At 48.3% G+C, this 14,381-nt stretch overlaps 1 protein-coding gene across 1 annotated transcript in view; it reads right to left on the bottom strand.

The window, feature by feature from the left end:
* Positions 1-14,381, bottom strand: part of MYO18B (myosin XVIIIB) — a 147,579-nt gene that overhangs the window by 107,413 nt on the left and 25,785 nt on the right. Inside the window, exons 12-13 of the mRNA XM_063143958.1 lie at positions 8,511-8,684; positions 5,095-5,185 (exon numbers count right to left, since the gene is read on the bottom strand). Of these exons, the coding sequence (XP_063000028.1) occupies positions 5,095-5,185; positions 8,511-8,684 (265 nt within the window). The remainder of the gene's footprint in view (positions 1-5,094; positions 5,186-8,510; positions 8,685-14,381) is intronic.

Here is a 14,381-nt window from a genome sequence, read left to right as displayed (position 1 = left end):
CCAGGAACCCATAAACAGGACATGAATGCAATAGCACCCTCCAGCCCATGTTCCCCAGCAACTGGTGTACATAGACATACTGCCTCTGATACTGGAGGTAGCCCCTAGCCATCAGGGCTAGTAGCCATGGATCACCTTCTCCTCCAGAATTTATATAAACCCTTTTAAAGCCATCCAAATTGGCAGCCCTCACTCCATCTTGTGGTAGTGAGTTCCATAGTTTAACTCTGCTCTGTGTGAAGAAGGACTTCCTTTGATCTGTCCTGAATCTCCCACCCATCAGCTTCATGGGATGACCCCGTTGGGTCCTAGTATTATGGGAGAGGGAGAAAAAAGTTTCCCTCTCCACATTCTCCACACCAGGCATCATTTTATACACCTCTATCATGTCTCCCCTGGGCTTTCTTTTTTCCAAGCTTAAAAATCCCAGCTGTTGTAACCTTCCCTCCTAGGGGAGATGCTCCAGCGCCTGGATCGTTTTAGCTTCCCTTTTCTGTGCTTTTCACAGCCCTACAATATCTATTTTCAAACCATCCCACAAAAGTAAACATCAGCCTGAATGAAGATTCAACCCCCAAGAGACGTTGCTCCACGTCATGTTCTTGCTTTCTACAGCCTGACTGAACACAGCAAGGTGCGACACTTTGTGAGTATGAGGAGGCAAATGAAGGGCATGTGCTTCATTTGAAATAGACGCGGCCAGCTCAAAAGGATGCCAGCTATCACTGGGACGAGCTATTCACTGCTCAGTTCCCGGAGCAAACAAAACATATATTTAGAATTAATTCAGAGCGATTCATGTTAGCAAGCAGTATTCCCCAATCAACACCCATGCATCCTCTGGTTCTGAGACTCCAGCGGAAGCTGAAAGCAATTCAAGTCCGTTGTCAACTCAAAAAGAGGCAGAAACATTTGTGTGATGGAAATGGAAATTGTAACCGGCCGTAACATCACTGGGATAGCTTGAAAGGCCTTGATGGTCCTTCTGCATCTGGGGAAAGACAAAAATCAAGCGCACGCTTGCATGACAGAGACGAGGAGGCTGGGCGCTAAGCGAGAACAGCAGAGGCATCCCACGTCCTGCCAAAGATTAGAGGCAGGAACAAGACTGGAATGAGAAAGGACTGCTTTTTATTTTGCCTTTTCTACTTTCGAGGGCTCTGCTCCATTTATGGGCTACAGAAAGAGGACGGGTTTCTCAGAGATCTGAAAGGGTATGAAAGAGGCGACCCTGCGTCTGGTGTTTACACTCATCCCAATTTTGCCTCTGAGCAAAACAGGCTTGTGCGGCTTTAAAAACAAACAAACCCTACAACTGCAGTTTAACTGGAGGTAGCCACGGGACAAAAGGACACGTAGAACATGTACATCACGGGCAAGTAAGGGCTCTATCAAGCCACGTTGGACTGAAGAGAGCCTGAAGACGGTTGCAGGACTCCAGCCTCAACGGTTGACAACATCATGTAAAGGACCCACAAACTTCCATGAGTGGCCAGTCGGGCATGCAGTAAATCACTCCTGTAGAGGAGCCCTAGGAGTTTTAATTTAATTTAATTTAATGATTTATTACGTTTTTATCCCGTCTTTTTTCCACCAAGGAATCCTTACAACCCTCCGAGGGAGGCTGGGCTGAGAGCCTGTGACTAGCCCAACATCACCCAGTGACCTTCCATGGCCGAGTGGGGACTAGAACCCGGATCTCCCGACTCCCAGTCCGACGCTCTACCCACTACACCACAATGGCTCTCAACAGGTCTCCCCATCAGACGTCTAGAGGAAAGAACTCCTAGAGCCACAGGCTGCCCTCCAGAGAGAGCAAAATCCGCTCCCTGACTGCTTTCAGAACCATTTCTGCCCACTCTACAGACTCAGTTTGCTTCTATTCTCACAGACCTCTGCATTAGCACATCCCTTAGGGACAGGGCAGGGAGGAACACATACACACACCCTGTTCCAGAACAGCCTACTGACATTTTATTCATTTATACATCGACGCCTCGCCTTTTGGCCCAGAGTGTAGAACTTACTTTTAAAACTCTTAAAAAACTTTTAAAACAGAGACACCTCTGAGGACAGCCACGGTCCACCCTCTTCCCTGCCCTCAAGGCCCCACCATACAGCTCCATGGGTTGGGTTCCTCTGCCCCGTCTTCGGCAGGAGCACCGTGCCGGAGCACCTAGGGCAGCACCCCCCACGCACCCCGTCTGGACGGCGCTTGGAGCTGAAGCGTCTCACTCCTGACCTTTGGAGCCCCCCTATAATGAAGCTTTTTTTATTATTAGGAAGCGAAACGCTGCCAAGCGCCCGTGCGCAGTTTGTTATTTGACTCCAACAACCAGTTTATTAATCTGAACATGCTGGTAACCTTCGCTTCAATCCTGCAAAGTCACATCCATTATTAATAGGTAAACAAACGCCGCTCTCGACACACTGCGGTTCTCCTCCGCGCTTTCTTTCCTTAAGCAACCACAGCCCAAATCAGGAGCCTTTGTGTTTACAGCTACGTGGGTGGCGGCCGGGGGCCAGGCTTGCCGGGCTGGGGTTTGGGGGGGAGATTGCAGCAGGAATCAGCCCAAATAGCAACAGGCAACAGGAGAAACCGGGCACGGATTGGGGGAAGGTCCTCTGTCCTGGAAGAGGCTGTTTTCTATCCCAGAAAGCATGAACCCATGGAGAAGCAAGGCCAACTCCCGCCTAACGAGAGGGTGAACATGCCGAGAATTTTAAACACTTCACAGGTCTTTGAACTATACCGTGCGCCCGGGAGGGGAAAAGGAGTGAACTCAAAGATGCTGAACACCTGAACTGAAGTTTGAACTGGCTTGCGAAACTAGTTCGCTGCCCTACTAGGTGTTGAGAGACAAAACAGCAGGGGTATTCTTACGACGACTGAGGTTTTGACGAGTACGGTCATTTTAAAAGGAGCAGAACAAACAGCCGGTGTACATGAATGGTGCATCAACCCCCTAGTCCCTTCAGACCACGATCCGATGGTTTCTGCCTGCAAATCGCCTTGTGGAATGAGAGCTTTATCACACCAGCGTTATACTGTGCAATCACTGCGAATTGCATGCAAAGGACTCAGACGTTTTCCACCTTATAATCTGCTTTGTTTGTGAAGGACTCCCAGGCATCCTGCCTTAACTGTGCAACAAAGCCAAAAGATTCGCCGTATTTAGCCCCTACATTTTGAGCGTATCTTCCGTGCCGCCGCTGGGACGCAGGAGCAGGATTTTAAAGAAATACTTACATCTGCGCAAGCTTTAAAGATAAAGACACGAAAATTGGTACAGTAATAGATATTAGGGAGAGCTTTAAGCATGCCAAATTTGAATTGAATTGGTTCATCTGTTGATTTTTTATGATTTTTTACATTTCCCCCCTTAAACTCACTTCCTGGTATGCAAAGGAGCGCTGTCGCCCGGTAGCAAAAACAACAACTACGAAAGCTTAGCGCCATGGGGATAATCCGAGGGAAGCAGGTACGTGGGATGAAGCTTGTAGTCCCACGTGAATCAGAAGTACATGCACACGCACTTGAGGATACAGAATTTCTCCACTGTCCTAAAGCCACCCAAAAAGTCCTGCTGAAATCGCAGGGATCACTGCAATTCCTACAACCACAGATATTCTGCTAAAGACAGGTTTAGGAACATAGGACTATGGGAAACTGCTTTATACTGAGTCAGACCCTTGTTCCATGTAGCTCAGTGTTGTCGACACTGACTGGCAGCAGAGGCTCTCTGAGATTTCAGGTGGGATTCTTTCCTCGCCCTACATGGAGAAGCCAGGAATCGAACCTGGGACCTTCTGCCTGCAAAGCGTGTGCTGTGTCACACAGAGCTATGGCCCCTCCCCAAAGCTCAAAGGCATACATGAGCCCCAGAGCAATGAGATTCACTGCCATAAGGATGGACACTAATTTGGATGGCTTTAAAAGGGGGTTGGATAAATTCCTGGAGGAGGAGGAGGAGGAGAAGGCTATGAGATGGCAAGAGAAGCATCCGGCAGAAGCAAGCGGATACTTCAGTGCCTTCATCCTGGAGCGACAGGAGCGGAGAAGGTAGAGGAGTCACCCAAACAATAAAGGGTTAAGAACAGAAGAAGAAGAGTGTGGGATCAGGCTGAAGACCTGTCTTGTCCATCCCACAGTGGCCAACTAAAGGTGGACAAAATTATGCCTGGTGTGGAGAAGGTGGATAGGGAGACATTTTCCTCCCTCTCTCAAAATACTAGAACCCAATGGGGTCATTATCCCATGAAGCTGGTGGGTGGGAGAGTCAGGACAGATCGAAGGAAGAACTTCTTCACACGGCATATAGTTAATCTATAGAATTCAGTAACCCTAGATGTAGCAACGGCCATCAATTTGGAGGGCTTTAAAAGGGGGTTGGATAAGTTCCTGGAGGAGAAGACTATCCATGGCTACGAGTCCTGATGGTTGTGTGCTGCCTCCAGTATTTGAGGCAGTAAGCCTGTGTGCACCAGTTGCTGGGGAACATGGGTGGGAGGGTGCTGTTGCACCGTGTCCTGCTTTGTTCAACAGCTGGTTGGCCCCTGTGTGAACAGAGTGCTGGACTAGATGGACCCTTCATCTGATCCAGCATCAGGGCTCTTCTGATGTTCTTGTGTTCCTAACAATCATGCAGATGGTAGTCTGCGAACAAGCAGCCTCCTTGAGGACCAATTTTAGTAGGAAGGCGGGACATAAATTAACTTAATACATGTGTTACTTTCAGGGGGAGCGTGAGCAACGCTCATGTCTTTGCAACCTTGAAATGACTGTCCTTATAGCAAACACGGGAAGCAAATGCAACCCCCAGGCTCGGAGAGCAAAGATGCTTGGGGATCCATGCCCACGTTTCTTCCATTACAAATGCACACCACAGACAACATCCCTTTTGCGCCAATTTCTTTCCCGGCGTTCGACAAACGCCTCTCCCAATTAGTGTCGAGGAGGGAGACAAATGCAACGGATCACCAGCCTTGCCTGTTTGTTTGCCTGAAGCTCATTGCATCTTCTTGAGCTGATCGATGCTTTTTTAAAAAAAAAATTAAATGCATTGCAAGAGTCCAAAGGAAAGCGTCCTGTACCTGTTGATCAGAGACACAAGTACTGCAAACAGCTCCTCATAGAGTCCCGCAGCCATCCCCTCCACGCACTCCAGGCCTGTCAGCTTGGGACCTAAAGGAGAAAGACACAGATGGCTAAATACCTCTGCCTCCACCTTTGGGCACCTCCGTTCAAGAGCCAAGTCCCAGTTCAGAGTTTTGTTATCAAATCAGGGCAGGATCTACACTAGGGGTGTGCACGGAGCCCCCACTCCGCTTCACTTTCAGATCCGCCATTTTCAGATCAGGCCGCTCCGCCCCGCCCCCACTCCGCTTGTGCCCACTCCGCTCCGCTCGGAGCTCCGGATCCGGATCGGAGCTCGTTCCCCCCCCCCATAGGGGGGGTTACCGGGCCCTGCCGCCATCGCTGCCCATGCGGCGACGGCGGCAGAGCCCGGTAAGGGACCAAGGGAGAGGGGGACCTTACCTGCCTCCGTCCGCGGTCCGTCGCCGTCTTCAATTGAGCCCGCGGACGGAGGCAGGTAAGGGAGAGGAGGGCGGGGGGGTTACCGGGCCCTGCCACTGTCGCCGCATGGGCGACAGCGACAGCAGCAGGGCCCGATAAACCCCACTTACCTTTCCAGCGGAGCTCCGGATCAAGGCGAAGGATCCGCCTTCACCTCGATCCTCTCCACCACGCCACGCCAGCCCCCCAATCCTCTTCGCCTCCGCCTTAAGGGCAGGCGAAGCCCCCCGCTCCGCTCCTGCTTCTCCGGTCCGATTAGAAGCGGAGCACATCCCTAATCTACACTACTGCTTTAAAACGGTTTCGAACAGTAGTGACAACTGTTGGGTCCCAGGACGCACTCCGTATACAGTTTTCAAACCGTTTCCAAAGTGTCATATCCTGCTTGGTGTCATATCCTGCTTGGTGTAGCGCTTTGCTTCTGCTTTTTGGTGTGGGTATGCGTGATTTGTCTTCTTTTGGGGTGTCTGTGTGTTGCTGTAAAGATCACCAGTTTTCCTTCTGTGAAATAGACATCTCCTTTGGCTTTGTGGGGCTCAGACCCCAACCTCTGCCTTCTACTCAGGCCATAGCTAGACCTAAGGTTTATCCTTGGATCGTCCAGGGGTCAAACCTGTTCATCTAGGGGATCCAGCGCTTAGGCAGGGGCGAACCCAGGATGATCCCAGGATAAACCTTAGGTCTAGCTGTGGCCTTAGTCTCTTGGGCAAGTGACTTGTCCTTTGTGACTAGCCAGATCCCTATGGCAGCCATTTTATGATTAGCCACACCCATGGCAGCCATTTTGCAGGGGTGTTCATGGCCGTTTCTCCGTTTTCCAAAGCTGCCCATGAGGGTTTAGAATTGCAGTTCTATTGTGTCCCTTTGCATTTATCTTTATTATGATTAATTAGTATTATCATTATTCTCTAAACCAATCCCTTCGTTAGTTCTGTGCTTGGATATATTTTAAAACTTGCTCTCCGCTGAGGGACTCTGTCCCACACGCCCTCCTCCCATGAGCACAACCGTTCCTTTGTGCATTAACCAAACGCGGGGCGGGGCCGTGCAGGGAACAGAGGGACCCTTTGAAATCTCGATTGGAGGAAAAGGTGCGGAGCAGGTGGGGTAGAAACGAGAAACCAGGTAGCTCTTTCGGCATTTTACCAGCCAGCGTCACCTGGATCCTGAGCCAGTTGCTAGGAAACCAACCACCGGCTCGGCTGGCACATCTCCGAAGCTGCAGCTTTCAGGCCGTTCTCTACTTGGCACATTTCAACCATGAACACCGGTTGTAACACAGAGCACAAAAACAAGGAGAGGGAGGGGGGGCATGAAAAGAGACTCAGAAAAAGCAGGAGGGGGGAGTCTTGTCAAGGAAAGAAACAGCAAGTGGGCTGGCACAGAACAGCTCGCTAGTCCCAGATCTCAGCAGGCTGCAAATGTCTTTGGTTACTTTTTTATTATTATTATTTCTCCAACCCTTCTCGGGCTTTCAGACACCTGGTATTTACAATTCAAATGGCTGTTTGCAAAGCTGGCTGGGCTCTCTCTGCCTTCCAGCCTGGTTTCTGGAAAGAGTTGAAAAGCCAAAGGGATTATGCTTTTGTTCTGGTTTTTTATTATTATTATTATTATTTTTCCGAGCGGGGGCACAAAAACAGCCTCCCTCTTGAGTGATTAAGCCCCAAACAAACAAAAATGGAACACGTCCACCTCCAATTCCCCAGTTGAGGGCATTTGATTCCAGGTTGCTTTGGACAAGGTGTTTCTTTGTCCGCTGTGGCCGAGACATCGCATGAGCGGATTTGCAAAACAGAAGCACGGGACGTGTGTGGGGGGGAAGGGGCCATGACGTCCAGCCCCCTCGTGATGATTCAGGGCTGCGTGTGCATCATCACCACCTTCCTCCACCCCTCCCCTGAAGCTGTTAAGGCACATCATTCCACACTAGGGTGCAACAAGGGGAACATCTTGAGTAACAAGACCGGGAAAGACTCGTCTCTCTCAGTCTCTCTGCCTGAATGAATGGTCCCGAAAATGAATTCCACACCTGCACTTTTAACTGTGCACTTTTTAACTGAATCGGTCCAGGCCCGATTCAAAGTGCTGGTATTGACATTTAATATGGTATTGACAAACCTAAACGGTTTGGGGCCAGGTTATTTGAAGGAACGCCTCCTCCCATATGTACCTGCCCGGACCTTAAGATCATCTACAGGGGCCCTTCTCTGTGAGCCCCTGCCAAAGGAAGTGAGGCAGGTGGCTACTAGCAGGAGGGCCTTCTCCGCTGTGGCACCCCGGTTGTGGAATGAGCTCCCCAGAGAGGTCCGCCTGGCGCCTACACTGTACTCCTTTCGTTGCCAGCTGAAGACCTTTTTATTCTCTCAGTATTTTAACACTTCATTTTAACTTAGATTTAAATTTTACTGTTCTAACTCTGTATTTTAATTTTATATCAATTTTGCTGCGTGGTTTTTATCCTGGTTGTGCTTTTTATAATGTATTTTGTATTTGTGCTTTTAACCTGTTGGTTGTTTTTTTTCGGTTTTAATTTTTGTGAACCGCCCAGAGAGCTTCGGCTATTGGGCGGTACAAGAATGTAATAAATAAATAAATAAATAAAATAAAATAAGTGGACCGTATTTGGGGGAGAGGGGTGGGGAAAATGATGCAGAAAGAGCCCTGCATTTCCATCTGTATTGAGTTGGGTTCTAGGCCCAAGTCATCCATCAGGTACTTTTGGTTATCAAGATGAGACAAGCAAAATGATGGCAGTTTATTAAAACTGTCCCTTTGAGCCACAGCAGCTTCATCTGAGTCCGCTGCCGCCTTTGGCACAAGTGGCTGGTTTCATGACCAAAAGAACCTGACTGATGACTTGAACTCGGCAGAACCAGAACCCAACTCAGCACACCACCTTTATGCAAAGAGAGAAGGAAAACGCGGGTACCGTCAGACGGATCCTCGTCTTGGCTGAGCAGTCCCCCGGTTCCGGACGTGACCTGCTCGATGATCCTCCTGAGATGGTGTTTGAAGACGGCCGTGGTGAGCTCCTCAAAGTCACAGCCCAGGACTTCCGCCGCATTGTTGGCCCATTCGAACCTCATGAACTGTTTCCTGCCAACTGAACAGAGAGGATGAGGAGAAGGAGAGAAAGGGAGAGAAAGGAATCTCTTAACAGGGGTATTTTAGCATGATGACCCAAAACTGCAATTCCCAGAAGAAGCCATATATCACTGCAACCGAGAAACAAGTTTGTGGTGAAGATTCCTGTTGGTGTTGTTGGGTAGGGTTGTAGGACAGAGGGGACTCCATATTTATCCTAAGAGCAGGTGAATTAGGAGGGGAAGGAAGGAAGGAAGGAAGGAAGGAAGGAAGGAAGGAAGGGTATTCAAACCATACTTTGTATTCAAACCATACTTTGTATTCAAACCAAAGTATTCAAACCATACTTTGAATGGTTTTAATTTTTGTGAACCACCCAGAGAGCCCTGGATATTGGGTGGTATAGAAATGTAATAAATAAATAAATAAGAAAGGAAGGAAGGAAGGAAGGAAGGAAGGAAGGAAGGAAGGAAGAGGGAAAGAAAAAAAACACATTGTACAAAAGCTTTTTTTAAAAAAAGTGAGAAGGGAGTGAAAAGAAAGCCGCTGAAAAATGAACGGCTGTTCAGGTGAAATGCAGTGGGGCTAATTAGTTGCAATTTGATGGGAGCCATTCATAAAGGAGACAGAGAGCAGAATTAAACTGATTGTCGCAATTAGATTTCATTTCACCTCTGAGTGCTGCCTTCGATTTCGCGCTGCAGGGGCCATATTTTCATATGCCGAAACGTGGCGTTTTAAAGGGCGCGTGCAAAAGAAGAGAAACGGTTCTTTCACCACTCTCCCTATAGCTTTCTGCTTGGGAAATACACCACCACCCCATTGTGGGGACCTCCGTAAAGCATCCCACAACAGCCTGATCCTGGAAAGAATTGGTCGGATATAACCCCCCTAGCCCATCCCCCCAAAATGGTTTAATTTGTTTTTAACTGTGCATATTTATTGTTTTATACTGTATGCTTTTATCTGTATGCCACCCTGAGATCTTAATGATATAGGGCGGGATACAAATGTTTTAAATAAATAAATAAATGAATAAAATGTCAAGTCGCTGGGTGCCCTTTCAGGGTAATTGTCTATCTCCAGGAATAACGAGCTCAGCATTATCCCCAGGAATAATGAGCACTACAGGAAATGGTGGCAAGTTTCACTTCAATTTAAAAAAAAATCTGATTTTCCGGGTCTTATTTGGTCACGGAAAAAAGAGCAGAAGGAGTAGGAGATGCACGGGAGGCAGGCGATGGCGTCAAAAGGACCCGCGAACATCCCTAAGTGGCCAGTAATGAGCGTGTTATAAAACACTCGTCTCATGATGCTCGACAATTCACCGTAGCGTGCAGGACAGTGACCAGGTATTCTGCCTGTCTACCTATTCAGCCTACCTGCCCAGGTGCTAAACTGTTGTTGGGTTGCAGTTCCTTGATGTAGAGAAGCCCTGATGGAATGCCTTTGATTGGACAATAAGAAGCCACCACTACTCCCCAGGAGAAGAAAATGGACTACAGCCCTAACATAATTTGCGGCATTTCTAAACAAAACACAGTGAGGATGGTTATATCAAACACATCCTCCTTTTGTTTCAACCACACGAACGCAGGGAGGGTCCCTATGTGTCACACAGACTTCTTGCTTAGTTGAGAATGGGACAAACCCGAGCACCCACCATTTATGGCCGAATTGCCATAATGTGTGGGGCTTGCTAGCTTTATCTGCCTGCCTCATTTATTTGTCAAGTGGTAAATTCTCCCGGGGGTAGCCACCGCCACAACGTCTAACGTTGAGGAGAGAGGAAAGAAAGGGCCATATGTATTCCCAAAAAGGACGGGCTACGTAATGACATGATTAAAGAAATCTATTTTTCCGGCTCACCTTATCCAACTGTTTGTAATAAAGATGTCAACGCGGTGAATGGAGACGGCAGGAACTGGGCATTCGAGGAGACAGCGAATGCAGACGGAGGAGTCATGAGAACAATAACAGGACTCTACCGGTAAGGATAAGCAAGTTCAAGAGGAACCAGCCTGCCTAGCAATGACCCTTTGGCAACAGCCCAGTTGACAGGAAGAAAGAGAAGGGACAGAAAACATCCTTCCGAGAAGTCCTAAAGATGGTAGTGCACCCACTGGTAACTTCAAGGCTCAACTTCTGCCATGCACTCTACATAGGGCTACCTTTGTGCCTAGTCTGGAAACTTCAACTACTTCAAAATATGGCAGCCAGGCTGGTCACCGGTACACCTAGGGGGGACCACATTACACCAGTTTTAAAATCGCTTCAATGGCTGCCAATTAGTTTCCGGGCAAAGTATAAAGTGTTGGTTATCACCTTTAAAGCCCTACCTGGTTTGGGTCCAGGCTACCTGCGGGATCGCCTTCTCCCGTGCAATCCCAGGTCCTCTGGGAAGAATTTTCTTCAGCCAACAAAAACAAAGATGACAACTGTTACCCAGAAGACCTTTTCTTCTGCCGCTCCCAGTTTGTGGAATGGCTTGCCGGGAGAGATTCGTCAACGTAACAGTCTTCCAGAATTTAAGAAAGCCATAAAGACTGATCTCTGCCGGCAGGCCTACCCAGTTGAATTTTAAGATGCCTTTTTAATAATGTGCTGCTTTTAATAAAATGTTTTAATTAGTTATATGTATTTTATGGTGTTTGTATTTGTGTTGTATCCCGCCTCGATCCAAAGGGAGAGGCGGGTAACAAATAAAATTATTATTATTATTATTATTATTATTATTATTATTATTATTATTATTATTATTGAGGCATCAGCAGCTGATGCCTGTCACAGCTGGCAGGGCAAGAATCTGAGAATGGGAAAATCTGTGACGTTTGACTCAATCCTGCAGTATTTTGTCAGTCTCTCTCAGAGGTCAGGTCTACATATATTAGGGGTATCTGGATTTTGCCCATGTTTTGTGGATTGTGCAGTGTTTTCTGTTCGCAGACGAATTCGGATCCTCCCATTATGTGGGAAAATGCACAAATAATTCCATAAGAAAGTTCGCAACAATTTCTGTAATGAATGTTAGTATGTAACACTTAGCACACGGTCCCCCGTTCCATTCGACTTTCCCCTGTGTAGGTTTTCCAGCATGGCATATGTCCAAGAAATTTGCGGATTTCACCGCAAATGGATTTGCGTAAATTTCAGGAAAGTAAAAAAATAAATAAATCCAGAAGCCCACAGACTCCACATGGCCTGGGGTGGTTGGACCACAACCTCAGCCATTCATCACCGTCAGAAGGATTCATGAACCTTATTGACTGAGCCAAGTGTGTTAGTATGGGCTGTTTTGTCATCTGGACTCCTAAGCACCTTCAGACACGGAACAGAATAAGGGTGTGCACGATTGGCCGGCAGTATGAACCTTCAGGAATGGCCACATGTGGTTAAATAAGTGCTGAGCTGATTTGCGTGATGTTTGCAGCTTGCATTGCACAAAGGGGAAAAGATCATGGTGGCTACCAAGTAGATTATAGCAGCAAAGAACAAGGAAATGTGATTCCGCATCCCCGAAACGGCATCCAATTTAGGCCGAAAGCCCAGTTTTTCAAACTTTCAGCCAATCATCAATATAAATCCTCAGAGCCTTTTGCCATTGTTTGATCAACAGGCTCCAACCTTTCAGCCTCTCCTAGGTCAAATCTCCTTCTCTAGAGAGCAACCTGCAAGCTTTGGCTACTGGACGGTACAGAAATGTAAAAAAACGAAAATAAATACGCCCGGACAGAGTTTCAATTCTCTGCTTTCCAAGAGAAGCATTGACGTAGGGCGCTCTTATTTTAAACAAGCTCTTTGGAAGTGTCTTATCTGGTGGTGAAAAGGGGTGACGCTTCTTGCACAGGCACTAACCCATGTCACAAACCACGTGGTTTCCTCCACGTTTCAGCCTCCTCTTCTGCCCACACGAAGACGCCAGATGGTTTCAGGCCTTGGTGGGCAGGATGATAGAAGTGCCAATTCGTTCTAAAGATGGCACCAGGAGCACATCCCTTTACAGTCCCCCTCTCTTCCTCCGCACCCCACTCCCCAGACACAAATATCTCATTTCATCTTCCCCCCCCCCCATCCCAAATGAAAAATCGGTCTTTCTGCATCAGCAACAAACAGCCTCTGCTCCGTTCTCTCTCTCTCTCTCTCTCTCTGCCACTTTGCAAGCAGCAGCCATGAAAGATGAGGGTCCGTCCTGGCCAGGAGCCCAGCCGGGGCATTTGAAGAAGGAGGCCATTTTCCTCATCCATTACGGAAAAGGTCATTACATCACAGAGGATGGAAAACAAGAGTTTCCTTGGTCGAAAGGGAAGGCTGGACGCAGTGCCTGCCTGGCATCGCTCAGCTCCGGGAAATTGGATAATTAAGGCCTGCTTGATTCTGCCAGGTGCCCTAATTTCAGCAGCTTGATTGACGCTCCAATTACCGCGCTCCTCTAGATGCCGCCCCAGACCTCCTGGAAACTTTCCACTTTTAACGAGGCGTAATTCCTCTGCAAAATGCCTGTCCGCCACACTGTCGGTCACTTCTGCAAAAGCAGATGGCGAAGCACACACACACACCCTGGCCTGCGTGTCGCGGGGAGTGTGCCTCTGAGCATAGGTGGCAAGCAGAGACACGTGTAATCAGCAAGGAGGGCTCTCAAGTCAGCGAGGGGTGCAGGGCCCAGGAAGGCTCAAGCCCCAGAAGGCGTCATTTAGGGACAGCTGTGCCTCCAGATGTAACGGAGCCACAATGAAAATGCATCGCCCAAAGATTGGGGAAAACCCTTCTCCAAAAGGTTCATCCTTTAAGGAACACAGGAGTGGATTTTTCCAGTTTATCCCAGAGTAGGTCTCACGCTGCCATTTTGCTCCCGGCCCCACACATTTTGCAGCTGCCTCCAGTAAGATCAGCCTTCCCCAGCTCGTATTGGACTACAGCTCCCAGAATCCCCCAGCCAGATTCTAAGAGCCAGAGTCCAACACATCTAGAGGGTACCGGGTTGGGGGAAGGCTGAATTGGAATTCCTGGGTCTTCTGGTGCAAAACTGAGTGGCATTAATCGTTGCAATGAATAATGAAATAAATTACAAATGTGGATATGGAAAACATGGATTGGGAGGCATTTTTCTCCCTCTCCCATAATCCTAGAACCCAAGGGGGTCATCCCGTGAAGCTGATGGGTGGGCGGTTCAGGACAGATAAAAGGAAGGACTTCTTCACGCAACGCAGAGTTAAATTATGGAATTTGCTACCACAAGATGTCGTGATGGCCACCAATTTGGATGGCTTTAAAAGGGGGTTGGATAAATTCCTGGAGGAGGAGGCTATCCATGGCTACTAGCCCTGATAATTGTGTGCTACCGCCAATATCCGAGGCAGTAAGCCCGTGTGCACCAGTTGCTGGGGAACATGGGTGGGAGGGTGCTGTTGTATTCATTTCATGCTTGTGGGTTCCCTGTTGACAGTTGTTGGTCACTGTGTGAACAGAATGCTGGACTAGATGGATCCTTAGTGTGATCCAGCATCAGGGCTCTTCCTATGTTCTTAAATCTCCATCTGGCCAGAAAGAATGCTGAACATCAGAAGTGGCGACGCTTTTTCAGCCCAGGGGTCAGATTCTAATTTGGGAAGGGTCTTAGGGGAGGGGGTGCATTCCAGCAGTGGGCGAAGCTAAGGGCACAGGGGCAGGACTAAGGACAGAGTGGGAAGAGATAAAGCAAAGTGGGTGGGGCCAGATC

Source organism: Elgaria multicarinata, chromosome 18 (genome assembly GCF_023053635.1).
Source record: "Elgaria multicarinata webbii isolate HBS135686 ecotype San Diego chromosome 18, rElgMul1.1.pri, whole genome shotgun sequence".
Taxonomy (NCBI): Eukaryota; Metazoa; Chordata; class Lepidosauria; order Squamata; family Anguidae; genus Elgaria; species Elgaria multicarinata.
The sequence above is the reverse complement of the archived record's forward strand: the minus strand, read 5'-3'. Positions and strand labels throughout refer to the sequence as shown.